Source organism: Pectinophora gossypiella, chromosome 1, assembly GCF_024362695.1.
Source record: "Pectinophora gossypiella chromosome 1, ilPecGoss1.1, whole genome shotgun sequence".
NCBI classification, from domain to species: domain Eukaryota; kingdom Metazoa; phylum Arthropoda; class Insecta; order Lepidoptera; family Gelechiidae; genus Pectinophora; species Pectinophora gossypiella.
This window is the reverse complement of record NC_065404.1, coordinates 8744912-8772905: the sequence shown is the minus strand read 5'-3', so window position 1 is coordinate 8772905 and position 27994 is coordinate 8744912. Positions and strand designations below refer to the sequence as shown.

At 37.2% G+C, this 27994-nt stretch overlaps 5 protein-coding genes, 1 long non-coding RNA gene and 1 other non-coding gene across 10 annotated transcripts; 5 read left to right on the top strand and 2 right to left on the bottom strand.

Moving 5' to 3' along the window:
- Positions 1-732: 732 nt before the first annotated feature.
- On the top strand, positions 733-4342 carry LOC126366174 (60S ribosomal protein L3). Its single transcript, XM_050009139.1, has 7 exons — positions 733-820; positions 1133-1325; positions 1584-1752; positions 3085-3407; positions 3517-3696; positions 3817-3995; positions 4108-4342. Exons 1-7 carry the CDS (start codon positions 818-820, stop codon positions 4300-4302), a joined length of 1242 nt encoding a protein of 413 aa, XP_049865096.1. The 5' UTR covers positions 733-817; the 3' UTR covers positions 4303-4342.
- LOC126371432 (small nucleolar RNA U43) lies at positions 991-1067 on the top strand. The gene has a single exon (XR_007567043.1). It is a non-coding gene; the product is annotated as a small nucleolar RNA U43 (small nucleolar RNA).
- A 3478-nt stretch (positions 4343-7820) lies between the features above and the next one.
- LOC126366182 (nuclear fragile X mental retardation-interacting protein 1) lies at positions 7821-9726 on the bottom strand. The gene is made up of 3 exons (XM_050009153.1): positions 9412-9726; positions 8676-8931; positions 7821-8578 (listed from the first exon to the last, which is right to left on the bottom strand). The coding sequence occupies exons 1-3, from the start codon at positions 9643-9645 to the stop codon at positions 7830-7832; spliced, it is 1239 nt and encodes a 412-aa protein (XP_049865110.1). The 5' UTR covers positions 9646-9726; the 3' UTR covers positions 7821-7829.
- Positions 9727-11100: 1374 nt separating this feature from the next.
- On the top strand, positions 11101-13357 carry LOC126366262 (uncharacterized). The gene is made up of 3 exons (XR_007566323.1): positions 11101-11422; positions 11700-11755; positions 11858-13357. It is a non-coding gene; the product is annotated as an uncharacterized LOC126366262 (long non-coding RNA).
- Positions 13358-15130: 1773 nt separating this feature from the next.
- On the top strand, positions 15131-16466 carry LOC126366232 (uncharacterized). Its single transcript, XM_050009284.1, has 4 exons — positions 15131-15306; positions 15462-15556; positions 15660-15780; positions 16275-16466. Exons 1-4 carry the CDS (start codon positions 15286-15288, stop codon positions 16380-16382), a joined length of 345 nt encoding a protein of 114 aa, XP_049865241.1. The 5' UTR covers positions 15131-15285; the 3' UTR covers positions 16383-16466.
- Positions 16438-17954, bottom strand: LOC126366203 (probable RNA methyltransferase CG11342). 2 transcript variants are annotated; one of them, XM_050009217.1, is made up of 2 exons: positions 17862-17954; positions 16438-17239 (listed from the first exon to the last, which is right to left on the bottom strand). In XM_050009217.1, exon 2 carries the CDS (start codon positions 17223-17225, stop codon positions 16515-16517), a length of 711 nt encoding a protein of 236 aa, XP_049865174.1. In that variant the 5' UTR covers positions 17226-17239; positions 17862-17954; the 3' UTR covers positions 16438-16514. The 2 variants fall into 2 exon arrangements, with proteins under 2 accessions (XP_049865174.1, XP_049865171.1); XM_050009214.1 differs by having other exon boundaries at positions 17674-17936.
- On the top strand, positions 17570-22456 carry LOC126366189 (uncharacterized). 3 transcript variants are annotated; one of them, XM_050009200.1, is made up of 5 exons: positions 17570-17650; positions 21232-21479; positions 21556-21748; positions 21838-22057; positions 22191-22456. In XM_050009200.1, the coding sequence occupies exons 2-5, from the start codon at positions 21300-21302 to the stop codon at positions 22276-22278; spliced, it is 681 nt and encodes a 226-aa protein (XP_049865157.1). In that variant the 5' UTR covers positions 17570-17650; positions 21232-21299; the 3' UTR covers positions 22279-22456. The 3 variants fall into 3 exon arrangements, with proteins under 3 accessions (XP_049865157.1, XP_049865138.1, XP_049865147.1); XM_050009181.1 differs by lacking the exon at positions 17570-17650 and having other exon boundaries at positions 20826-21479; XM_050009190.1 differs by lacking the exon at positions 17570-17650 and having other exon boundaries at positions 20826-21479; positions 22177-22314.
- The last annotated feature ends 5538 nt before the right edge of the window (positions 22457-27994 follow it).

The following is a 27994-nucleotide window of genomic DNA, read 5'->3' as shown; positions in this document are numbered from 1 at the left end:
CGCACGCTGATTGACGGAATACTGACAAGAAACCACGATCACGCTCCGTGGCACTCCGTGGTGAAACCGAGATATTCCGTCAATCAGACGAATATACGACCCTAGAAATCTTTGCTAGAAATAACGATCACAGTGATCGATGATAGATGTAATACCCCTTTAACGTCTTCAGTCTTCACTTAATGTCTGCTAACTTGACGCCTTTCCGTGAAGGTTACTGTGATACATGGATTGATTGATTGAAGTGGATGGCGTCTCAAATCGAATCTCAATTGAATCTCAATGACTCAATCGAGCGCTATACATTACCTACATCTTTCAAACACATACTAACAATATGTCGACGACTTAGAGGTCGACGAAATTCAAAAATCTACCTTATTGTTACTGCACAGTGATCGTTATTTGTATGGTCCTTACATTACTATCTGTCAAAAGAGTGACCACATAATTATCACAGATTAAGCCATTAAGGACCAAACAGACCAAAGACCTTGTAGCAAACAGACAATGAATGCTGGCAGAGACTAGAAAAACCGACGTTATTATGACTGACCTGTCTTCTTCCATCGACTGCCATGTGATGTAAGGTGATTTATTGTTTGTCAATTTATTGCCAAAATCAAAACACTGATATTTATTTTTTTAAAGATTCTGAACTTGTTCTGTTGGTTCTGAACTTATGTATGTTGCCATGCCAAATTATCCACTCGTCGTATTATTTCGGATACCTGCACATCACTATTGTGTTTTTTTTTATTACCTTGCAACACCGGTCCTATCAACTCGGCCATTTTCATTGCGACTATCATAGAATATGGTAAGTTACGAAGTGCTGTTCGAATTTCATAAAATATATCTTATAATATTTAAAGAATCTCTTATGCATTGTGTGGCATTCATTTAAGTTATAATGTGTTATTGTGTTATGCGTATTACACCCGTTTAATTTTGTAACAAAAGTGTTTATTTGGCGTACATGTGGTACAAATGATGATCAACCTAAATAAAATTATACGGTTAGAACCTGAATCTGTGTGAAGATTATACTAGGGCGGACTGATGTTTTTCATCAGTTAAGCTTTATCTGTTATGATATTTCAAGATTAAAAAGTATTGTTTTACATTTCAGTCGCACAGGAAGTTTTCAGCACCCCGTCATGGGTCTATGGGGTTCTACCCCAAGAAGAGGTCCCGCCGTCATCGTGGAAAGGTCAAGGCTTTCCCTAAGGATGACCCCAGCAAGCCCGTACACTTGACTGCTTTTATTGGCTACAAAGCTGGTATGACCCATGTGGTTCGTGAACCTGACCGTCCTGGCTCAAGTAAGTACATTTGGAATATAGGTGATTTTGTATTTGGCGTCCGACTCGCGCGCTTAGTACGTTGCGTTTTGTGCGCTCTTTAATTGCATGAATTTCCATGCAACTAAATTACTTCATATGCTGCTGGGGATAGCAATCCCCAGCTTGTGTGCAGTACTGGGCGCTAGCCTCGTACGCCTGTTATAACTAGTCCCTTAATGCTCGCTTTGTTACTAGGACTGAGCTGTAGTATTAATCTGTATCTTCTGTGACTTTCAGAGATCAACAAGAAGGAGATCGTAGAGGCGGTGACCATCATTGAGACGCCTCCGATGGTGGCTGTCGGTGTGGTCGGCTACATCGAAACTCCGCACGGTCTCCGTGCTCTGCTCACCGTCTGGGCCGAGCACATGTCCGAGGATTGCCGCCGTCGCTTCTACAAGAATTGGTATGCATTTAACCATGATTTTAAAAGATAATTAGGTACTTGTCTTAACCTCGTAACGCCGAAGCATAATTACGATTTCGAAGTAATAAACGACGGTGGTACCTTGAAAAGGACCAAATTTTTGTAGTCGTAAAGGCCGAGCACTTCAAGTACAAATTTTAAAGTGTTAGAGTTATCCGATTGGGTTCAAATTAAGTGGAGACCTATGTAAGGATGAATAGAAGACATTTTTGAAAAAACTACGTTTTTTTTTTAGTTCTTCCAGAAGGACTCCCGGTTTGAGTCACTACTTTTAGTAAAATTTGAAAAATATTATTATTATAAAGGGTTATGTATTTTTTCATTAACATACATACCTATTTGTACGTCATAAATATGTGTATATACTTACATATTTAAATATAAAATAAGTAACGAGTTTTAGTTTTTATGATGTAGTTTGTGATTAGTCCCTCTGGAAGTACATTAGGTTTATATTATTAGGAAAAAAAATAATTCATGGTGTCAGTTTAGATCATCATTAGAAGAAAAAATGAAATAAAATGAAGACGGTAGTTTTTTTTAATCATAAGATCACGTAAGCAAGTCAGTCTATATCGGTATGATTTAATCACATATAACAATTTAAAAAACTTTTTGAAAATATCCGGACATGACACCTAAAGTCCCTTGCAAAGGACTAAAAAAGTTTGCTTTCATATTGCTAACGATATCGATACAAAATTGATAAAATAACTATGTCATGTTGTTGATTATTATCTTACCTGCGATTTCTGAAAATAATGTGTATGAAAAACTACGAAATTCGATTATTAACTTGATTTTTTTTTTACCTCGTCGCCGTGTGCGCGCCATCTTTACCAATAAAATGACAAATTACGACAAGTGATACATATTTCTTTTTTATTAAAGCCACCTATTCACGAAATTGAATGAACTAGTTCATAGACAAAATACTTTTTTTCTCAATCGGCGCAAAGGTTTGAATTAAATTGACAGGCAAAGTTTTGGTACTTTTAAAAGTACCTTCGTTGATTATTAGAACAAACTATTTCAAAACCTTCGGCCTTTATGACTACAATTATTTGGTCCTTCTCAGAGGCCCCCAGGGCTTACGAGGTTAAGTAAATTTTTTTTTTGTAAATAGTTCTTTAAATTTTAAAATTACATATTTATAAACTTTTATTAATGACTTGGAATAGCTCTCCTATCGCTGGATGAGAGTTGATAACCCTGATATGCTTGGAGCATATTGTTACCAAGTGGTCTCCGCTCAACGATGAGACTGCCTGGATCTCTTTCAGCATCACCTACATCTTATGATTGAAATAGGTACAAGTGCAAGAAGAAGGCTTTTACTAAGGCTAGCAAAAAGTGGCAAGATGAGCTTGGGCGCAAGTCCATTGAAAAGGACTTCAAGAAAATGATCCGCTACTGCAGTGTGATTAGAGTCATTGCCCACACTCAGATGAAGCTGCTTAAGCAGCGCCAGAAGAAAGCTCACATCATGGAGATCCAAGTCAATGGTGGAACTATTGAAGACAAAGTTAAATGGGCCAGGGAACATCTAGAGAAGCCTATCCCAATTGACTCTGTATTTACCCAGGATGAGATGATTGATTGCATTGGTGTCACCAAGGGCAAAGGATACAAAGGTTAGTAAACATATTGTCATTTTATATTGGAATATAATGAATTGCAAGAAATGGGAAAGTATTTTATATGGGAGTAGAAGTTTTTATTTAATATCTTACTATTCTCTAGGTGTCACTTCCCGTTGGCATACAAAGAAGTTGCCACGTAAAACGCACAAGGGTCTCCGCAAAGTTGCTTGTATTGGAGCATGGCATCCTTCAAGAGTGTCCTTCACTGTGGCCCGTGCTGGTCAGAAAGGCTACCATCACCGTACTGAGATGAACAAGAAGATCTACCGTCTTGGACAAGGTAAAAAATAATTCATTTGATATCTACTATTAGCATAGAATAAGGAAATACTACATACTATTGGTAAGTTACTGATTTTGGTAGGTTAGTAGACTGACAATAAACTTTATTTTTCCATAGGTATCCACACTAAGGATGGCAAAGTCATTAAGAACAATGCTTCTACTGAATATGACTTGTCTGAGAAGTCTATCACCCCCATGGGTGGTTTTCCCCACTATGGTGAGGTCAACAATGACTTTGTCATGATCAAGGGTTGCTGCATGGGTCCCAAGAAGCGTGTGATCACCTTAAGAAAAGTAAGTATAAACTATTAGGTAGTTAAAGGGAATGCAAACTTTACTAATGTCAAGTTCCTGATAATTGTTATTGATAAGTATAATTGGTATTAATTGGAAATTATGATTGCAGTCGCTGCGCGTGCACACCAAGAGGGCGGCTCTGGAGAAGATCAACTTAAAGTTCATCGACACGTCGTCCAAGTTTGGTCATGGTCGTTTCCAGACTCCGGCCGACAAGGCTGCATTCATGGGCACGCTCAAGAAGGACCGCATCCGCGAGGAGGCTGCCGCCACCGCCGCTCCGGCTGCTGCGCCATCGTCCTAAATATCTGGACTATTATAAGAATAAAAAACCTATAAAAACACTTGGTTTCTCTTTTTTTCCTATACGCATTTTTTCCAATCCGATATCAGTTGCAGATCTTGGTCGGTTCATTTTTCTAGTTTTGCCGAACTATCGATATTTGAAAATCATCTATACCATCGATAGGTTCAAAACCTTTAGGTCCATAAGGTCCAAATCCCGAAATGTCCAGCGGGTGCAAAACGTCCATATCCCAAAAAGTCCGTCCCAGAAAGACCATATCCCCCAGAATGTCCCATGTCCAAAGGCGTATAGTTCTTTGATCCCGCTGGCTAGACGTTTTGAAAATACCTATTATCTGGGGAACGCTTGCATACTTCAGTTTGTAACAAAAATATTAGAAAAATATGAAACAAAATTAAAATAAAACTAAAACATGTCTTGATAAATGTATGACATAGGTTATGATGATTTTTTAACACATATTTCTACAAAGAGAATCTGATCAAAATTATGATGGTAGGGAGGTACTATTTCATACGAGTTTATTGCCAAGTTACATACTGAAGTATGCAAGCGTTCCCCAGATAATAGGTATTTTAAAAAAAGGTCAAGCCAGCGGGATCAAAGAACTGCCTTTATAACTTTGGAACCGTTGAAGTACTAATTTCACGTGATGCTTCGTCGCCACGCCACGCGCGCAATTTTAGAATAAATAATACACAAAATATGTTCGTAAATTGTTCGTTATTTGTTCTATATTGAAAAAAAATGTACTATAGTAGATTAAGAAATAATAAATAAAATATGTGGCGTTGCGACGAAGCCTACTTTCTGCCCACGCCACACTTAATGAGATTTAATAAGGTCTTCTATGGTTCCAAATACATCATTAAATAAATGTACTGTTATTGTTCGTTGCATTAAACTTATAATTCTAGGAAATAAATAGACAGAACAAGAAAAAATAAAAAAAATAAAAATTAGGAGTGGTAACTTTCGATGTATAAGTTCACTAGCAATACGCACAATGAACGTTTGCATTGAGAGAAACATCAGGCGTTATTGGTCAGATTCCATATAAATTAAATAAATTAATGTACTGTTATTGTTAGTTTTATTAAACATACAGTTTCAAGAAATATAGAGAAATAATTAAAAATAAGGAAAGGATAAAAAAAGGGCGTTTATCTATTTATATAGTAAATCATATTTTGTTCTCTGCACATCACACAAACAATTAAATTATGTGTACATCCTTTGATCTTAAGGCTAACCAAAGTAACGAGTATAAGTAAATAATTCTGAAGATTTTTTACACATAGGGAATTAAACCTATAAAAAATTAACAATTTTTATTTTTATTTACGTATTATTAGTAAAAAATTAGTATAATAAAAAAATTATAGTAAAATTAGTAGTAGTAATTAGTAGAAAATAGTTTGTGATGGAAACTAACTGAATAAACGCCTGATGTTTCTCTCAATGCAAACGTTCATTGTGCGTATTGCTAGTGAACTTATACATCGAAAGTTACCACTCCTTATTTTTATTTTTTAATTATTTCTTGTTCTGTCTATTTATTTCCTAGAATTATAAGTTTAATGCAACGAACAATAACAGTACATTTATTTAATGATGTATTTGGAACCATAGAAGACCTTATTAAATCTCATTAAGTGTGGCGTGGGCAGAAAGTAGGCTTCGTCGCAACGCCACATATTTTATTTATTATTTCTTAATCTACTATAGTACATTTTTTTTCAATATAGAACAAATAACGAACAATTTACGAACATATTTTGTGTATTATTTATTCTAAAATTGCGCGCGTGACGTGGCGACGAAGCATCACGGCTAATTTCGGTATTTTGCAGGGCTTGATAAATGTATGACATAGGTTATAATGATTTTTTAACACATATTTCTACAAAGAGAATCTGATCAAAATTATGATGGTAGGGAGTACTATTTCATACGAGTTTATTGCCAAGTTACATACTGAAGTATGCAAGCGTTCCCCAGATAATAGGTATTTTAAAAAGGTCAAGCCAGCGGGATCAAAGAACTGCCTTTATAACTTTGGAACCGTTGAAGTACTAATTTCGGTATTTTGCAGGGGGTGAGTACTATTTCGGTAAGTACTATTTTTGGCGTTTAAATCAAAGCGAAAGACCTTGTCGTTAACTCTCGCCAAATTTCGCTCACCGTCAAGCTAGCAAGTGCAATAAAACATGGCTATAAACCCAGAACCATTTTCATCATTTCAACACTTTACCAATAACGGAACAATTTGAATTAACACTGTTAAAACAATATAATAACAACTCTGCCAGTAACGTTCATCTGAATAAAATATCCCATAGGATAACCACCCGCGCTATGACTGCACAAAAATACATTGTTCCTACCTGCACCAACTACTACGGAACAAGGACTGCCAAAATTATCTTACCTAAATTGCTAAATAAACTACCTCATAATATAAGAACACAATTCGGTACTGCAAAATTTAATAATAAAATAAAATCTTTTCTCAAAGAAGGAGCCTCCTGTATGTCTTATCACCAAAGCACTATGTAAAGGACAGGCGAATGTAAAACTCACTTGCACTCGCCTGTGCCTACCAATATACCGGTCCGACCGTCCAACTATATTTTGTTAATTGATTACCGAGTTACTACCCGCGGATACATTCGTATTGTACCTATATTACTTTTTCAACCTTAAATTTATTGTGTTAAGGGTTAATTTATACCTGTACTGCCTGACGTGAATTTGACACATCTTAAACCCATTATGGGTTTCAGTGTCGTAATGTAAGAATTTTATAATATCTTTTGTAATGAATGAATAAATAAATAAAAAAAAACCGTGATGGTACTATTTTTTTTACAACAGGTACTATTTTTTTGAGGCCGCTAGCTTGACGCACACGCTGGAAGGTAGTCGTCATAAGATCTAAACAACAATCCTCTTGAGTATGGACTCGTTTGATTGATCTTATTCCAACATGATGGAATTGGGGGTGCAACTTGATCTGTAGCTGTAACATGGAACCCTCATCTCGTGACGTCGGTGGATGCGGTAGAAATGCGTAATGGTGTAGTAAAATTTAAAAAAAACCACTACAGTATGATACCTTATGTATAGGTAAATATTATCTTTATAGGTACTTAAAAGTTTAAAGCGAAAAATAATTATTATCTATTTTATGCTTACCAGCCCGAATATTTATTTATTGATGCGTCAGGGAGCTCTATGTTATACATAATACAATTGTTTACTGTGTCTCACAAATGCATCAAGTCTCATGTAGCACCTCTGCTATCCATGTAAATATTCTGGTAATCATAATTAGACAATAATTATATTTAGTTTTTTCACCCTACCAGAAGATGCAATACTACAACCATATGTATAAGAATTAAGTCTACATATTTCAGCTTGATTATTAGGGAGAATAGTACACTACTACAGATAGTTGTAAGTAATACAAATATTTCCTGCCTGCTGTCGATTTTCCATCTACGTCACAGTTTATTTAATCACTTATCAAAATAATTATGCTTTACAATATGTCTTATACACTGAAGAACTATATTGCGTTCTTGCTGAATTTCTCTATGAAGCAATTTCTGAAGAAGTGTAGAAGGCAATTTTGATTTTGGTTTCCTATTCACAGGCTTTTTAAGTGGATTATGCCTTTTATTTTGTATTCTCCTTATTATATTTTCTTTTGAATTTTCAGGCACTATGTCAGTTTCATTTTCTGTTTGTTTATCAACCTTTACTTCTTCAGGGCCACTATCATCATCACTTTCATGTTTTTCTATTGTGTTTTTATGTTGAGATAATAATGCAGACTCTATAGGTGTTTTGCTTTCTTTAGAATTATTTACACTTGGACCTATGGAAATATTTGGTGGATGTGTTATTTCTCTTTCTTCATCAGAAGATCCATATTCACACATAAGAGATGATAGTGCACTACATACTGACGGTTCCCCAGTTTTAGAAGGTTTAGTTTCTGGAACAGTCTGTTGGGGACAATCTTCATCATCTTCAATTATATAACTGCACTCTACATCTTGCTTAGCATTCTCTTCATTGTCACTATCAATTGTCAGGCTCAAAATCCCAGCAAAAGGTTTCAGTTTCCTATTATATTCGAATACAGGTAGGGGTATTTCTTTTCTAGCAGGCATTTTTTTAGGCAGGTTAGGTTTTACAATTTTCTTTCTTTTATCACCACTTTCATTGTTCCTTCCTTCATGAGTCCTTTTGTGGGTTTGATCTGTGAAAAAATGGAAATAAGAATTCAGTAATTAAAATATTATTATTATATTAAAGAAAATTCATAATTGAATATTTTTAGTATTTTCTTTTCTAACCTGATTTTCTGTTCTTGTCATGTTTTAAACCCATTTTCTCTCCCCTCTCAATTTTTTCTTTTGTTTCTGCTGCCTTCTTTTCTACATTAATTTTAGTAGGATATCTTTTCTTTCTTTCCTCTCTCCATTTTTCAATTTCTTCAGGGTTCTTTAAGTTTGCAATTTTTTTGAATAATCCCGAGGAATGTTGCATTTTAATATGATTTGTGATCACTTTTGGATGTGCTGTGAATTTGCATCCGTCTATATTACAAGTCTGAAAATTATTTTTTTGATTGGTTAAATAAAATCCATTAAATAAAACTAACACATAGGTTTGTCACGTAGGTAAGCTGGAAGAAATCTCTTTGTTTAGAGATAAGCTTGCCTGTACTATCTGTTTTCTTTGTATGTTTCTTGTGTCTGTTTCATTGTGTACTAATAAATAAATAATAACATTCAATAAGTCTTATTTTGAAACAAGTCAATAAAGTAAAATACCCATTAAAGAGTAGTTCATGATTCACTTTCATTAACTATGAGAAGATACCTTCAGTGTTATTATAAAATGAAAATGATACCAACTAGGTTTAAAATGATAATCTGCATCACGAAATTCAGAATCGGTGACTGTAGCGCCGCGGCTGCGGGACCTCTTTCGTGACATGGACTATAGTTTAATCTTTGTTTTGGACAACACTGATATTTAAAATTAAACTAAAACTAGTTAATACTAAGTACCGATAATTCAACCAACCTCGTGTTCTTGTTTATGCTTTGCCAGAATTCCAGCGTTTGGGAACCCTCTGTCGCAAGTTTCACACCAGTATTCTTCATCGTGTTGCCTTGGAAATGAATTATTTCTTTGGTTGGATTGGTATCCAAAACGCGGTGGCCTTCCTCTTGGCGAAAAATTCGACCTTATTTGAAACGGCGGCCTAAAATTCTGTTTATAATTATCAGCCATGAAAGGAAGGCGTGGTCTGTACATGCTGAAGAGGTAAATAGTTTAAATACTTAAAGAAATATAATAATATTCACGCTTGCTTTTCGAATTAACCACATAGCGCACCAGACATATGTATGTATGTAGACAATTTTTTTTTATTTGGTTTTCCCCGAAGGATGAGGCAAAGGGAACTATGCCTATACAGCCATGTCTTACGTTTTTTTTTCTTGATGATTAATGAAATGATGAAAGGTGATGATGATGAAACATAGGCCCCGACCCTCGAAGCAGACTCCTACTCCAAACCCCAAACGAATTAACTCAAAAGTCCGCATAAACTTTCGAGTTATAAAGCGGCTTGTTGGCACGAAGCGAAAATAGATAGGTACACTTTGTTTATTGAATATTCCGTTCCGATATACACTTCTCATCAAAAAAATCGAAACACCTTGCAAGTTTACGTTTTGTCAGGATTATCAGAAAAATGTGTACATTTAGGAATAAATGTTAAATGTCGTTTAATAGTGAGTAATATGAGCTTATCAAATCTTAATGTTAATGTTCTAAATTTAAATGAATTTTTCATAGGTTTCGTATTTTGTTAAATGAGTCATTTTTATTCCGTATGGAGTATAAAGGAAATGGATAAAACAACACACGTAAATGAAAAAAAAAGGTAAAAAACGTTTATTTAATAACTTGTATTCCCTCCCCGAGCTCTAATTACTGCTTCCATACGGTTCTTCATCGATCGGATGAGAGTCACGATCACATGCTGTGGTATATTGTCCCATTCCTCTTGGATTGCATCTTGCAGCTGGCTAAGTGTTTCTGGGGCAGGATCTCTTGCTCGAATTCGTCTCTTTAATTCATCCCACAGATGTTCAATGGGATTCATGTCCGGGCTTCTTGCTGGCCATTCCATAATAGAGATATCGACTTCGTTAAGATAATCTCGTACGACGCCCGCGGTGTGAGCCCTAGCATTGTCGTGCATGAATATGAAGCCGTTGCCAATAAAATGTGCATAGGGCATCACATGAGGCTCGAGACACTCTTCGACGTACCGATGACAGTTTAGTGCAGGCAGACGTGGCCCAGACACGAAAGCAAGCTCTGTCTTACCGTCGGCGCTGATTCCTCCCCAAACCGTCTACGAACCGCCACCATAGCTGACCTTTTCTTCAATGCAGCATTGTGCATAGCGTTCTCCGTCTCTTCTGTAGACCTTGTTCCTTCCGTCGTTACCATACAGCATAATTTTACACTCATCAGAAAAGAGAACTTTGCTCCACTGTAGGTATGACCAATTTAGGTGCTCACGTGCAAAGTTAAGGCGCGCTCTTCGATGGTCTGCAGTTAATTTCGGCCCATTTGCTGGCTTATGCGGTACCAGTCCACGATCCTTCAACCTTCTTCTAATTGTAGAGTCACTTACAGCCACCCTTCGTACAACACGAAGCCGCTGCTGCAGTTGAAAAGCGTTAAGGCGTCGATTTCTTAACCACTCTACAGTCGTTGGTAATTATAGCTACCGATTCCAAATTCACCTCAGGAGTCGATGGTAGCTATACTTACCAATAGTCGGGGTTCCGTTAGGGTGACCAATTTTATGGATTAACTAGTTTTAAAAGCTAGTATAGATTATAAAATTATACTAGTATTGTGTACTATAAAAATCCTTACTAGGTGGTATTTGCATCTCTTCCCTATGAGTTGGTAACATTAAAAAAACAACTGTTAAAGTCTGACGAGTGTTGGTCGAGTCTACTGTCAACTACTGTGTTTGCGAGTGAGTGTTTTAGACAAGAAATATGCCGTAAGTATATAAAATATATTATTTTTATTGATTAGCATACATCTTGAATATATCCTCTACCGTTTTCTACGAAAACCTGAACATTTAAGTCATGATTTTGTTCCAAAAACGTTAAGAGAAAAATATCGTATCAAAAAAACGTCTCCTGACACTACAATGGAGGCAAATTACAGAATATTACACGACGCATTATATTTTATAATGTTTTAAATATATCACGTTACTTATTAGTTACTCGTGGAAACACATTATTTACCGAAATAAACAATTATTTCAGCAGATGCCCAGGATATTGATTACAGGGTACACCAAATTTGGTCAACTTTCATCATGGTAACTAAACCTACCATCGACTTGTCTGGGTTTAAGGGTTCGTACAAACGGAGCGCTAGCGTTATTTTAACTTCAGTTTTAAACAATGACTTTTTTTTTCAGAGATGCTATAGTTCAGCTATAGAGAGGAGACAGAGAGTAATTACAAAAAAAAACGAATTACCAAACTGTCAGTAGATGTCCGACAGGAGCTTACGGACAGAAAGCGGCAGGCGCAATTAGATTTTGCAATAAGGCCGCCTTTTGTCTCTAGTGTCTCGATTTATTTGTTTGGTACGTCATTTTGTGCAATCAAGTATATTGTATTGTAAGACTGTCATTTTAAATTCTAATAAAAAAATATTTTTAAGGTCCGAATGATAAGTGCTTGGTAAAAAATGTAAATAAAACAAGCATTCAATTATAAATTGGTTTTAGTTCATATTAATAAACCTTAATTTTTCTACTGGTTTTCTTTAATTCCTGAAATCACATACACAAAATGTTAATCTTACCCCGTTATTGGTAACTATAGTTACCATCGACTTAACCTCGTAACGCCGAAGCATAATTACGATTTCGAAGTAATAAACGACGGTGGTACCTTGAAAAGGACCAAATTTTTGTAGTCGTAAAGGCCAAGCACTTCAAGTACAAATTTTAAAGTGTTAGAGTTATCCGATCGGGTTCAAATTAAGTGGAGACCTATGTAAGGATGAATAGAAGACATTTTTGAAAAAAAATACGTTTTTTTTTTAGTTCTTCCAGAAGGACTCCCGGTTGAAGTCACTACTTTTAGTAAAATCTGAAAAATATTATTATTATAAAGGGTTATGTATTTTTTCATTAACATACATACCTATTTTTACGTCATAAATATGTGTATATACTTACATATTTAAATATAAAATAAGTAACGAGTTTTAGTTTTTATGATGTAGTTTGTGATTAGTCCCTCTGGAAGTACATTAGGTTTTTATTATTAGGAAAGAAATTAATTCATGGTGTCAGTCTAGATCATCATTAGAAGGAAAAAGGAAATAAAATGAAGACGGTAGTTTTTTTTAATAATAAGATCACGTAAGTAAGTCAGTCTATACCGGTATGATTTAATCACATATAACAATTTAAAAAAGTATTTGAAAAATATCCGGACATGACACCTAAAGTCCCTTGCAAAGGACTAAAAAAGTTTGCTTTCATATTGCTAACGATATCGATACGAAATTGATAAAATAACTATGTCATGTTGTTGATTATTATATTACCTGCGATTTCTGAAAATAATGTGTATGAAAAACTACGAAATTCGATTATTGACTTGATTTTTTTTTTACCTCGTCGCCGTGTGCGCACCATCTTTACCAATAAAATGACAAATTACGACAAGTGATACATATTTCTTTTTTATTAAAGCCACCTATTCACGAAATTGAATGAACTAGTTCATAGACAAAATACTTTTTTTCTCAATCGGCGCAAAGGTTTGAATTAAATTGACAGGCAAAGTTTTGGTACTTTTAAAAGTACCTTCGTTGATTATTAGAACAAACTATTTCAAAACCTTCGGCCTTTATGACTACAATTAATTGGTCCTTCTCAGAGGACCCCAGGGCTTACGAGGTTAAAAAGGCAGGAACGCTCAGTGCGAACAGAAACTTAGCGAGGGCGGCCATCTTGGTAAGAATACGGTGTTACAAATAAGTCGTCACCAGGTGTTATATTTATATTTCTTGTGTTTAAACTAAGTAACATTAAAATATAATTTGAATACTAGTAAAAAGTGTAAGAAATGCGCTTTCAAATAAAAATTATTACAGTCCCTAGAACATGATACTTTACATGCTATTAACAGGCATGGCTGGGATAACTGAAAAAATGAGCGGATTCTGTCAATTCTAATTGGATTTGAGATAGATTGTATAATGTAATTTTTTTTTATTTTTATCTAATTAGAATCATTGCACGTCTGGCTTGCTGTTTCTGAATTTTCTTTATTATAGCCACAGTAGTTTTTGAGTTACAAGCCTATTTATAACACGCCATGATATCGCCCACCGAACGCCGCGCAAGTTCGAAATGCCTGGACTGTTGAGGCTAGATTTGCTAGTGCGCCTGGACTGTCAAGTGGTTAAAGAAGTTGTTACAATAAATCGATCATCTCGCTCAGAAGTGACCCGATTCCTGCCAGATCCTGAACGGCGCGTGAACAAACCAGTCTCCCGATAACGTTTATAGACTCTATGAACAGATGACAGGCTTAGATGCAGTCTTGCAGCCACAACACGCTGACTAAGGCCAGAATCCAGCAATGCCACAACTTGGGCGGCTTCTGTGGGCGAAGTATCCATACGTTTTAGAAAAAAAACCTTTTTTCAGACGCCCCAAAGTCACAGTATTGAAATAAAAAACAAAAAGTTTAAGGATAGGCGCCAATTTTTAGTTTTTAAACGCTAAATGTACTCCAACCCTAAACACACATTTGTCTCAAAACAGTGATTCATTTCGTTTATAAGATAAACAAATGAAATTCTAATTTTGACTTTAGAATTTTCGCTTATTACTGTAATGGCCAAACTGCCAGCTATACATTTATGTATTTTTTTTCATCGTATGAATTCTTTTTTATGTTAAATTCGGACAGAAACAAACATTTTTTTTTTTTTTTTTGTTTTGGTTTTCCCCGAAGGGTAAGGCAAAGGGAACTATGCCCATACAGCCATGTCTGACGTATTTTTTTTCTTGATGATTAATGAAATGATGAAAGGTGATGATGATGAAACCTAAGCCCCCACCCTCGGAGTAGACTCCTACTCCGAACCCCAAACGAATTAACTCAAAAGTCCGCATAAACTTTTGAGTTATGAAGCGGCTTCCCGGCACGAAGCGAAAATAGGCAGATACACTTTGTTCATTGAATACTCCAATATAATAACACTCGCGAATGTCTTCCGACTAACTTAATGCGATCATTAACCACAAAACACCACTTCGTATTAATTATTTAGATTACTCAATGAAGAAAGCAACTGTCCCGTTCCCGTCTCCCGCCGAAAAGCCACAGAAACAAACAGTGTTTCGATTTTTTTGATGAGAAGTGTAATTAACACTATCGCGAACATAAAGATAGGAAATTATACTATACTCTTTTCTATGTCTATGATCGCGAATGTTTTCCGACTAAATTAATGCGATCATTAACCACAAAACACTACTTCGTACTAATAATTTAAATTATTCAATAAAGAAAGCGGCTATCTCGTTCTCTCCCGCCAAAAAGTCCCATGTAGCATCTCTACTTGGTCTGTGGCTTGGAATTGACCGTTTAGAGGTCGCCTCGGCCTAACTCTATAAGGTCTTTGATATCTGTCAAGTTGTCAACTGTCAATGTCTCCGTGCGGTCACTGACAGTCAGTTGCGTCCCAGTTTAATTGTTTATTTTTAATGAAATATAAACAATTACTTAAGTTGATTGGCCTAGATCAAATAAGAAAAAATAAATAAACTTTCTTTAGTAGCAAAGCCCCTTTACTGTACTTCCTTAAATTACAATGAATAACTCGGCGGCAAAGGTATTTATTTGTTTTTTTTTCATACTGCCTTACCTATCGACATAGGTAATAATATTCAGCCTTTAAAAACATCCCTTTCCTACACAGGATATAACAACATAGACATAGTATTGTCTCAAAATTTTGATAAATAAAAAATAGTATGTTGTTTTCAGGTTGGCGAAATATTTACGGAAGCCGGTGCAGCCTTCAATAAGCTAGCAGAGATGACTATGTTGCTGCATCCTATGGCTGAACAATTGCCTATGAAGTAAGTTTTCCCAAGTTGATTGAACTATACTTATTTTACTTTTTTATACTTTAATATGTGTAACAGATTTTAACAAATGTATATTTATTATTTTCCCTTTTAGTAGTCAACCTGCGACAAAAACCCCTATTAAGAAGAAGGTAGAGGAGCGACAAACAACTCCAACAAATGTTGCACCAGCTCAGGCACAACAGAATGTCCATAGCACTCCTATTTCACAACAGGTTTTTATTTCAATTTCATACTTCACACTAAAAACAATTGTTACAGTTTGTTAATATGAGGCCGACATCACTCATTTTACCAAACCTATCAGCTGAGGTGTGGATATTCCTTTAAAACTAGAATATCAAGTGTACAAACAAACACATATCTAACTTATAAAACACTTCCTCCAATGCGTCACATTGAGGCAAGGCGCCCAAGAAGCTGGCAGCATTGCCTCTCTGAATTGCCAGACTTACTCTTTGACAAAAATAACTATCAGCTCTTGCTTCTCCCCAAGCCTTGATGAGATGCATTGAAATATCACATTTTATATTAAAATACATATTTTGATGAGGTCTTTGCTATTCAAAATTGTCTTTATTCTTTAGTAATTATACTAAGCTTTTTAGTTGCCTTAATATACAATATTTTAGTTATTGCAGGTATGTTATGGCTTGAATATTTTATAGAAATATTAATAATATTAATCCTGTTATTGTGGTTTTTGCAGGTGACACTCAATATGTTGAATGCTCAGGAATCTGAAATGGATGTAGACGATATAGGGAATGAAGTAAAATTAGAATTTGAAGGCAGTACTGAAGAAGTGACCACATGAAGTGCTTGTGCCTCAATCACATAGTCTAGGTAACAATTGAATTAATTGACAATAATTATGATATTACATTAATTATGTATACAATAAATTATTATCACAAAAAATATAGTATTCTCTTTAACAAATTATTTGTTATGAGCACTGGTAACTTTGAACTTTTCTTTTCCAAGAAGATGCAGATGATTCATAATTTTTTCTATGAGAATTCTGTGTTAAAATGTTTTCTATTACAATATCAACATCACTCCTTATTTCTAGTTGTTCATATAAAGGAAAACTGTTGCCAGATTTCTTGACTCTTCTTTGAGCATTTCTGTAGCAGTGCCATGGTTGTGGCTCCATGATGATTGTTTTAGAAATATCTTTTATAAATTGTAGAAATTGTTTCAAGCCATCATCACCATTGTTTAAATGAATCCACATTGTTACTGAGAAGCAGAATGTTACATCGAATGATTTTCTTTCATGAGATTTCAAATACTTATGAATTACATCACAATCAGTTTCTTCCATGATATTTATTGCTTGAAAAGAGATATCAGAATTGGTGTTGGTCTCTTGAGCTCTATTTATTAAGGTTGGATCGATGTCTATAGCCAGCATGTGTATGTCTACATTTGAGTATATGGTTTTTAGATAGGAATGTAGTTCAGTGGTAAGTTCTCCAGTGTTACATCCAATATCCAGGCATAGTATTGAAGTCTCAGTAGTCCGAGGGAACATCTGTGGATGGAGATTGTCTATCCTCTGTTTGGCACTATGAAATGAATAGTAGTTTATAAAATTCCCATATTTCACAGCTCCTGGATCACTGCCATAGAATGACAGATCTTCCGTCGTCATTATTGAATACCTAGCTGAAATGATAAGGTATTTTTTTATTGTTACAATGGTGCTAATTCCTGTAAATACCATCTAATTTTATTTTAGGTTATATCTGTCATTTTCTTATCCGCCGAAAAGGAAAGGGACGGGTAATCGACAAGCATAAAATTTATGGAACACACGTCAATTTTAAGCACAAATCTAAAACAACCGTCTAAAAATTCGCCCGGGTTATTCATCTATTTACTCATTCTTCCTAAAATTAAGAGCTGTCAATCATCCGTCCCTTTCCTTTTCGGCGGATAAGAAAATGACAGGTATAACTTAAAGTAAAATTAAGAGATGTCTGCAGGAATCGGGGCCATTACAACACTATTCCATTTAAAAACTTAAAAAAAACTTCAATGATAATATTTTCATATCCCTAATTGTGATAGTTAATAGTAAGTATTTAAATATTACTTACATAATATATAATTTACTTTAAAACTATTAAGTACGTATTTTATTAACAGTATAGTTAATAACTTATGTATGTCAACAACTCCCAAAATCACTTCACTCGCTAAAGCTTCACTCAACAGCTTGCCACATGTTTCTGCCTTTTACAAATATACAAAATTATTAATGGTGGCGCTAGTAGTCAAACATTACCTTTGAAAATTACTCAAAACCACTTTATAATATTTTAGTTTCAAATGTTGACACTCGCATAAATAAAATTGTCCCGTCGTCGCTGACATTGACAGTTCACAGCACGGTGCGGTTTTTTGGCAAATTCCTCGCGTCAGTAGCTGGATTATTTTACATGACAATAGTCTATTGTACAAGATGGCTGATGATATTGGCATTCATTGATGTATAATAATGATATGTTACTGATTCATCATCATTTAAACTCGCTATATCACTGGTACGTCTTACGCTCCGCTTCCATTCTTTATCTATCCATTGTATTTGACGTGTAACGACTCCATAATTGTAACGTCCTACCAAAGGGAAATTACCTACTATACATTATATTCAGCAGAGTAAAACATTAATGATAGGACACAATTCCCTTAATCAGCGAGGCGATGTAAAGTTCTCCACTAAAGTGTTATAGTTTTGCAACTGATCTAATACTACCCCAGTCGCCCGAAGGCGTTCAACTTGGTTTAACGTCTTTTAGCTTCACTTGCTCTGTGAAGCTTGAACTCTAGACCAAATTTTGTTTAGTATTATATTTTTTTGACGTGACTTATTGTAGATTTGCCGCAAATGGCATTAACTAATTAGCCGGACAAATGGGGAGCGCTGAGGGCTCTCACCCGATAGCTAAATTTTGTTATTTTCCCTGTAGTTCTATTGAATATATCCATCGTAAAGTTAGTGTAGTTCTTAGTCTGCACTATAGTTCCAATCACAGTATAGAGCAAAGTACTATGTATGTGCACGTCAACTGTACTGTTGGTAAAGGACTAGACGCGCCTGAGGTTGCTTCACCTTTTCACCTAACAGAATGATATACTTAGGTAAGTTAAGAGAATATATATCGAGACTATAAAAACCGTACTAATTGCGTATTTTTCACGTCTCGTGACTCCACACATCCACTGAAGCGTTACAACTAACTTAACCAGAAGCGAGAAATCTTTCACAAATGTTGATCTAGTTTGCCACTTCACAAATCCTCGCTGAAGAGTGAAAACTTCATAATTAACCCAGTTTTCTTACAATACATTTTGTTTCATTCTACTCGCATGTTTTTTTATGAGGTTTTCACCCTGACATTGCTTGCTAGATAGCCCCAACTGGGTTAACATGTAGAACCTCAAGGGTAGGTACCTGTACCTACCTACTTACCTGTACTTTGAACGTATTACTAATTTGTCAAATTAATAATAACTAGGATTAGGCAAAAAAAAAAAATGCGCTAAGGCCCGTGGTCAAAGCTGTTTCGTCGAAGTGTTCAGCTATAAAGTAGTGAACACTTAGGTAACGAAAACTTTGAGGGATATATATATATATATATATATATATATATATATATATATATATATATATGTACCACCACACCCTGTATATATATGTTGCTTTCTGAGTGGTTGGTCGTAGTGTTGGTACAGTACATTTCGTACTATGTACATCGTTATATCCGCTTTCATCAGGAACTACACTGACTGAGCAACCGTGATATTTGCCTATAATTACACATACGTGCGTGATCCGTGCTGTTCCTCACAGTTGGACGGAAATCAATACCATTAAAAATATATATTCCCTTTCTATTCGATTTCTTGTACTTTTGTAGTTTGCACTTAGGTACACTAATTACCTACATACTATACTTACGAAACACACACTGTCAAATTCTTTCGGGATCACACGTAGGTGATTCAATCACTTTTGTTATTAAAGTTAAATATTGGAGCCTCTTTCTCTCATAATAAATCTATTTTAAGATAAATATGATTGATCGTGATGTGGGCTTTACTTATTGACTATGATATCAAAATAGGTTCATTATTGCAGACGACATGTTGCCTCAATTGTAGCTGTGGTAGCCCAGTTGGTAGAACGCTTGCCTCTCACTTTAAGGTCGCAGGTTCGAATCCCAGCACAGGCCTAAACCAATGATGATCGAATTTGTTTTCGAATTCATATTTGGATCATAAATAATTATCACGTGCTCAGCGATGAAGGAAAACATCGTGAGAAAATCCACATTCCCGAAAAATGCATTTTCGGAAGTAGGTATATGACCTATCCTGTATTGGGCTGGTTTTCCCTTCGCGGGTTGGAAGGTCAGACAGGAATCGCTTCTGTAAAAAACCGTACCTGTCAAATCTTCAGGTTAGGTAAGCGGACCCTGTGAAAAACGGGATAATGCTGGGAATGTTGCCTCAATTGATTCTAATGAGATGTCAGATCGTTAATAAGCTTCATTAGTTGCATTTACGTATATTATCTCTTAACGGATTGTAATTTTTGCTAACAGACACTTGTCATGTAGTGGTGATACAAAAGCGTCAAGTTTCTTGGCTTTAAAATAATACAGGTAGGTAATTATGTGGGTTCAATAAAGTTCTGATGCATACCTATTAAATCGTCGCTAAGCGGATACAGTAAAGAGATCACGCAAGTCGGAGAGACGGGACGAGTTGCAAGTGTGGCGTGTGGCGCGTCGCACACCTGATTTTTTCTTGAAATCTCAATATTACAATGACTAATAAAAACGGTGTATAAATTATTTTCCTATCGCATTTGGTCACGGACAGTGGCTCCAGCTATAAATCGCGGGAATAATCTCAGAATTTCCGCAATTTTAAGCCTGAAAAGATCATTTATAACAACGTCTGAGTTAGTTCACGTAGGTATGTTATGGATATTTACCTACAGATATTTGCCAATTCATATCTGGGTAATGTATCGACACCGTTTGGTTTCGCTTTTACTTTCTTTTGTTACATATGATTGCTGTTTCTTATATATGTACAAAAAAAATATTTCCATGACAGACATAAGCATAGACAGCTGCAAATGGATAAATCTGGGCTCGCAGCCAGCGCGCGCGCAGCCGATTAACATTGCAACGATGTTGCCTGCGTTGATCAAAGCCATGTGTTTCAACTGAAATCGGTTCTCCGCAAGTGAAACGGGGGACTGAATGGTCCTCATGATGCACGCAAAGTTATCTGTAATTACGATTTGTAACTCACACATACACAATAAGTAGTGCAACACACAGCATAATTGGCAACAGATGTGTGTCTCGCTTTTTGTCGTGCATTTTATCGGAGAAATTCACTTGGAAAATGGTTCTCGATCATGTTCAAGTTCAGTTACGTAAGTGCGCGTGCTGGAGAATTGGTGCGGAATAGCGGATGTTTGGTGGTGCTCGACGGCGAAGTGGCGCGCTGTTATAAGCTCGCACCCGCTGCGCCGGCCATCAGTTGCCGCTAGACCACCCTCGCACTCGTCCATTTTTAGTTTTAGTGTCGTGTGTGGAATTTAATCAAAATGTGCTCCGTTTTCCGGATAGTCGTCGTATCTGTTATCTGTGTGGTCGTTGCCTCCGGCCATGTGCACGGGCCGCGGAGATCCCGCAGGATGGACGTCGAGGATTACGCGCAGAACGAAATCGACAGTGGAAGAGCTGAGGAGAGCTGGTGGCCTTCGGCGGAGTTCGCAGTATTACAGAAAGTTTATGACGATTGCAGTGCGCAAAAACATTTGACGATGTGTCTGAAGGGGAAAGCCCTCACAGCCCTCACGAGGGCGGTCGAACAGGTGAAGCTAGTGCATAAATAGTGTTTATTGTTGGTGCCGAGTGAGTTGAGTGTCCTAACGTTTGTTTGTGTTGTAGGAGAGCGTGCAGCTCGCGGACGGACTGTCGCTGGTGAAGCAGGCGGACGCTCCCGCAGCGGTCGCGGAGCCCCGCTTCTTCCCAGGCATGTCCACCGAAGAGAAGCTCGATACTTTGCTACGGTCTAAATTCGAACAATTACTGAACACGCACACCGTCAGCATGGATCTTGCCTCAGAGGGCAGAGGCCGAGGTATGTATCAACATTGACCACAGTTAGATCTATAGGTACGTTATATTTCAACGTGCTTAATAATTATCAACTCAATTGTCGTATATTAGGTAAGAAGGTGTTGCCGTACTTGCTGCTCGGTATCTTCACCACGGTGAGCATTGTGGGAGGCATGGCCCTGAAGACCCTGGCTGCGATCGCCGGCAAAGCGCTCATCGCCAGTAAGGTGGCGCTGACCATTGCCGGCATCATCGCCCTCAAGAAGCTGTTCAGTCACGACGGTGCAACCGGAGAGACAACCTTCCAGGTCCATGCAGATGGACACCATAGGTAAGTCGGATATATGAGTTGATACCGTGTTTATGCTTCGCGCATTGGCACTGCTTTTATTCAAAATGGAATTATGAATGTATTTGCATGTTTTAATTCTAAAAATATTTTAATTCTAGTCTTTAATTCGAAGGCGGAATCTGTATGTGGTGAGGCCAGCAAAAGCAAGCGCGGTGGATCCTTACCGGTACTACGCCGAGCAGACGACGGTGAGCGCGTAGCACGGCCGGCCGCCGCAGCGCCCGCGCCGCCACCCGCCGCCCCGCCGCCTCGCCATCGCCATCGTCAATCGACTCCGCCGCGCCGACACCCACACAAATAACCTCAAACCAAAGTAACGTCCATGTCGTGGACATCCTACTTAGACGATTAGGTCGTCCACTTTCGTTCTCAAATCTATGTCAGTAAATTATTTAATGTAATTTATTTATTTGTGACTACGGTTGTATGTTTAACGTAATTTATTAAAGTGATGTAAGAGATAATAAAAGAAATGTCACACCGTAATCTAGTTTTATTGCCCACCTGCCGACGCTCCAATCTTAAAATATTGTCGAAATCAGAAACTGGAAGTAATGTATGCTAAGTCCTGTATCGCGGAAATGGTTGAGTAAAATTTTGTAGCAGTTTAAACAAAACACGATACCTTAATGAAGCAGGCAGTAATGAGAACCTGGTGTCGTGTTGACATGATATTTTGAATCACGAAACCTTTCGATGCTACCGCACGGAATTAACAGTACGAGTGAATGAACTTTTACAAGTACTTATAGGGGGTATTGATTTCAGCATTAAAATAATCACTTTTAGTAATTAGTTACCATTTCCGTGGTGGCAGGTAGCGAGACATGCCTTTTTCATAGCCGACAGTTATCCGAGTTTGACCAAGTTTTTATAGTATTCTTCTGGCTTGTTGATCTTGTACATTATTCATTGCGGATCTGACAAAGTCGATGATTTAATTATCGCAGTAACACGCTTTCTTTCTTCGCTCTAGTGGAGAGGAGTCCGAGAAATGTGTCGAGATTTTCCGTTAATGTGGGTGCACTGGCTACGAGCGTGGAAAGTAGAAAGTCTTAATCGACTCACTGCACATGCACGCATGCACTTGGAATACATGGCTTGTTATGATCATTTCTGCTTTATTGCCCATCGAGGTAATGTGGCTAATGCGCCCAATTATGGATTTTCACGTTTGACTGACGTTACTGTCTTCATAGATTTATCGAATAATCCGTTTCTATGGTCTTCGTAATTTATAAGTTATAGAGATTATTTTACTTAAGTAAGTAATAATAATATATAGAGCAACACGGACCTCCGCAAGTAATATTATTATCGAGTCGAGATCGTTGAACACAACTCATTTGGAAACTATTGAATTTGTTTGTAATTAGAACTTTTAAGTACTTCTGTATAGTGATAATTTATGTATTGCTACAGAACAGTGACCGGCTAGTATACAGGCTAGTAGTGACCGACAGGACGTTTAGTATTTTCCGGCGATGCTGCGGCGTGTGGCGTGAGTGGTGCGGCGTTTGTTCGCAGGAGGTCAGCGCGTTGATTAGCCGTGCGCCGGTGCAGGCCGACCACAGTGCGCGTTTGTGCTCTCGGACGCTGTTTATAATGCAGATATGTGTTTGCCCAATCGCAGCACGCTACGCTGGCTATATGGCATCGTTAATGCGACCGGCTCTTTGCATACGCAAATATAGGGCCGGCGGTCCAACGCTGATTAAGCGGTGCACTCGCGGTGACTTTGGCTTCACGTCAGCGAGCCCTGCGAATATCGTGTGGACTGATTACCTTTTGGACTTTGTCAATCTTTAACTTCCCCACTCGTATTTTACACATTTACAAGAGTTTTAATTTAAGTAGTTGTATTTGCAATATTTTAGGTTTATCGAGCATGCGTCCGATTCCGGATCAATGAAGCGAATCGTGCCTTATTTGTCTTACCGATGACACTTTCATTCGAGTCCGACATTCGAAGCGTGTCTTTGAAACTAAGCTGGAGTTCTCTACTTACATATGAACCGACTATTTACAACTTTCTTCGTGAATAAGCAACGTATTATTTCATATAGTTTTTCTTGACTTATAGGCACTATAGGAAGTATTGCAAAATTACATGTTTTTTTTTATAATTCGTATTTCAGATTTATAATATGAAATAAACATCTTCTGCTATTGTACCTGAAGATAAATATAGCGTGTCGACTATCAAGGGTGTTGGATGTGACAGGTGCTGTGATCCCGCGGGACGGGGTGTCCATCGCATTGCTAATATTACTGGCGAGTGGCGAGCGACTCAGGCGGCTGCCCGCTTCAATACTTGATGTTCCAAGTCTCAAATTAGGCCAACAATCGTGTCGTCTCTCTAGATTACTAATTGAGTAATGATAATGGAGAATTTGCTATTCCGATGCCATTTATACCGGCTTACCTACCTCTTAGGCATGTGTATATTATCTAGTCTGTATATTGTACCTACCAACTAGTAGATGTCGGTATCAGTCTTCAATGTGGAAGTCGTTCTATGTAGGATTCACATTTACGTGAAGTATTTTCATTTCAATGTTGAAGATAGCGCGTTTGTGTGTGTTTTATTATAGAGGCGCACATAATATATGAGTCTGCGGGCGTCACTCGTACAGCAAAGTTACTTTACGGGCGAATGGTCAAAGTATCCAACATAAACCTATTTTGTTCTCTTCTTATATTGGATGTGCTCCCTTCTTCGCCCGCCGCCGTCCGCCGCGTCCGCTGTCCTTTGTAACAGGGCTGTCCACTGGAAACATTGATAACCATTATAAAAAAGAAAACATTTTTGAATAATTATATACAATTATCTTCTGGTTGTCTATCTTGAAATACGTTTATTAATATTAAATATAGTGAAGCTGCCGCACTCTTAACTTGGATGTCAGTTGTTTGATTGAGCCTTGTAAGTATATTAAACTAACAAACTTAGGTATTCATCATATATGATTTTGTATGTTTCTAAGAATTTAAGTCATTTTCCAATGGCTTTCTTAAATTTAATTGAAAGTACGTAAACTAGGAATAGAGATCTATTTTTGTGAAGGCAATATTATATTATACAATGAAATGAGCTAAATGTGAAAGCCACGGTAATCTAAGAGTAATAACAATCGCAATAAAATGATTAGCCCTAGCATACCCTTTTTTACGTGACTTAATGCAGATTTGCCGCAAATGGCATTAACTCTTGGTCGGACAAATGGGGAGCGCTGAGGGCTATTCAACACGATGGATGTGCATTAATGTTTAGACTGAAGTAAGTATTATACTAACACTAACTAACAGACGGGAATCAATTTTACGGGGATTTTATTAATTTTTCAATTGTCTATAGCGTACACTAGACTAACTTTCTGTTTTTTTTTCTTGGGTGCAATATGAGTTGAATGCGCTCAGCTGCCATTGTAGAACTTTAGACTACGGTCACCGCTTTGTAGTATTTCGTTTAAAATACATCTTACCTACATAACATTTAATATAATAACAATATTCATTAGGTATATGTTATAAAGTAATATTTCTTCTATTACTTAAAAAATTCAAAGCTCGGTGAGATGTGGGTACTTAGTTCATCTTGCGATGGTTGTGCCTCTGACTATGTATGTTGGTGTTCTTTTCCTCACCTTATGGTTGCCTGGAAGAAATCCCTTTAGGTGATAAGGCCGCTATTTGCCTCGTGTTAGATGTCACTTTTACTTCTGTAGTCGTTTCTTTATTCGTGCAATAAAGAATAGTTGTATTTGTATAACCTTCAGTCAAGGGGGTTGCAGACGAGGGGGGTATTTAGTTGTTTCGTAGATGTTACCTATAATATCTCAGAAGACGCAATTCCTTGCAGAATTAGCATGTATTTAAGTATGGAAGCTGTGTCCGTGTACGGAGACACAGCCCTGAGCCGGGGCGGGTCTGCGAGGAAGTTTTGCCGGGAATTATGTTGGTACGTGCCAAAGCCATTATTGCTGCGAGAAAAGTTCATCAATTTCATTTCTAGCCCGCACACGTCCGCCGCCGCTCCACACACGCTCGACCCTCTTGTAATACCTACTACATACTAAGTATAAATGTATTCTTTTGATACTATATAAGCTAGTATAAGTTGTTACTTATCTACATTAAAATTTCCAATTCTCATAATTTTATCTTTGTTTTCAATTCTGTAATGGTTAATGTTAAAAATTATTTACGTACGTACGTATTTTTTTGGTTTAAGTATTTTAGTGCTATTCTATCGTTCCCTAAAATAACATCGAGAAAGCTATTCTCTATTAGTTGTACACAGGACATCACGTAACCACATTGAAAGTAAAAAAAAGACATATAGTAAAACACGCTACAGATTGCGAATAAACACAATACAATTGAACTAGATATTAGCATAAATCGCTATATAGATAAATGAGCAGTATATTTCTGATACTTGTCGCGTGTCGCTGGTGATTATAATATTAATGGCAATAAGTGCACGATACAGTGTAGTACAGTATAACTTCCCAGCTTCCTGTAGGACGCACGCGCAGCGCGGTCACGCATGCGACATGCGCGGGAGTTGCCCCACTGCTCCGATTTGCGATGCGCGCGCACTAGAAAATAACACTTAAACGGCTACGATGCTTGTCGGATCTAACTGTAGGGCTTGCGGTTTATTAAACATGGTTCTATCCGACTAGGTAACAATCATGTATTATTATGTGGGTTATTGACTTACTTATGGGTATTTTATTATCGAAAGTATCTTTACAGGAAAGTAAAGCAAATCAGGTAAGGTTGGTTATGGAGAATGTTTTCCTTTTCTTTTAAGGCCAAATATCTGCTATTATACAAATACAGGTCGGTGGCGCAGCGGTAAACGCGCTCGGTCTGCGATTGTTGAAGTTAAGCAACCTTCGCAAAGGCCAGTCATAGGATGGGTGACCACAAAAAAAAAGTTTTCATCTCGAGCTCCTCCGTGCTTCGGAAGGCACGTTAAGCCGCTGGTCCCAGCTGCATTAGCAGTCGTTAATAACCATCAATCCGCACTGGGACCGCGTGATGGTTTAAGGCCCGATCTCCCTATCCATCCATAGGGAAGGCCCGTGCCCCAGCAGTGGGGCCGTTAATGGGCTGATGATGTTGATACAAATACAAAACATACCTAACTTTGGAACGTTAAAGGTTTTAATTAATCAATATTTTAAATGTGGAATTAAACTATCGCTTGTACTGCAGGTCGACAGAAGACATCTTGAGGCGTCTTTTAGAAAAGGATGTGAACTGTAATATGACAGATTAACCCATCGCAGAAGGTAAGTGATCGACGTAATATGATGAATGATGGATTATCACGATACACGCGAATAAAAACATATTGTAGCAAGCTATGATTATGTGGCTTCATTGTAATCAATTGCACACATCACTCGTACGAGTTTCGTACATGCACGCTTTTGAAGAAAGATTTAAACTTTTGTGTGTATTATATGGGGATGGGTCCCTCTAAGGCCTAGCACCTGTAAAGATATCTTGCACCGAGCACTCAACTTTTCGCGCCGAGCATTCAACTATACTCTTGCGACATACGTACTTTTTCTGGGGTACGTTTAGAATACAGTTCTCTTGATTAGGTATCCTGTTCTGCTTCTTCTGACGTCCTGTAAACCATAACGTCTGTCTGTAAAACTGTCAATTTGATTTTGGAACCGATTACCGTGTTGCCATTACAAGGCGCTGTCCGATCTTCGTAAGTTACATCTCAGATCCCTAATAAACCTGTCCGATAGGCAGGGTCATGAGCGAGTAAATACGTTTACAAAAAGGTGTGGTAGAACATATTATTTTCATTATGTGTCTTTCAGACCAACCCGCAATGGAGCAGCGTGGTGGAGTATGCTTCATACCCCCTTCCTGTTGATTGAG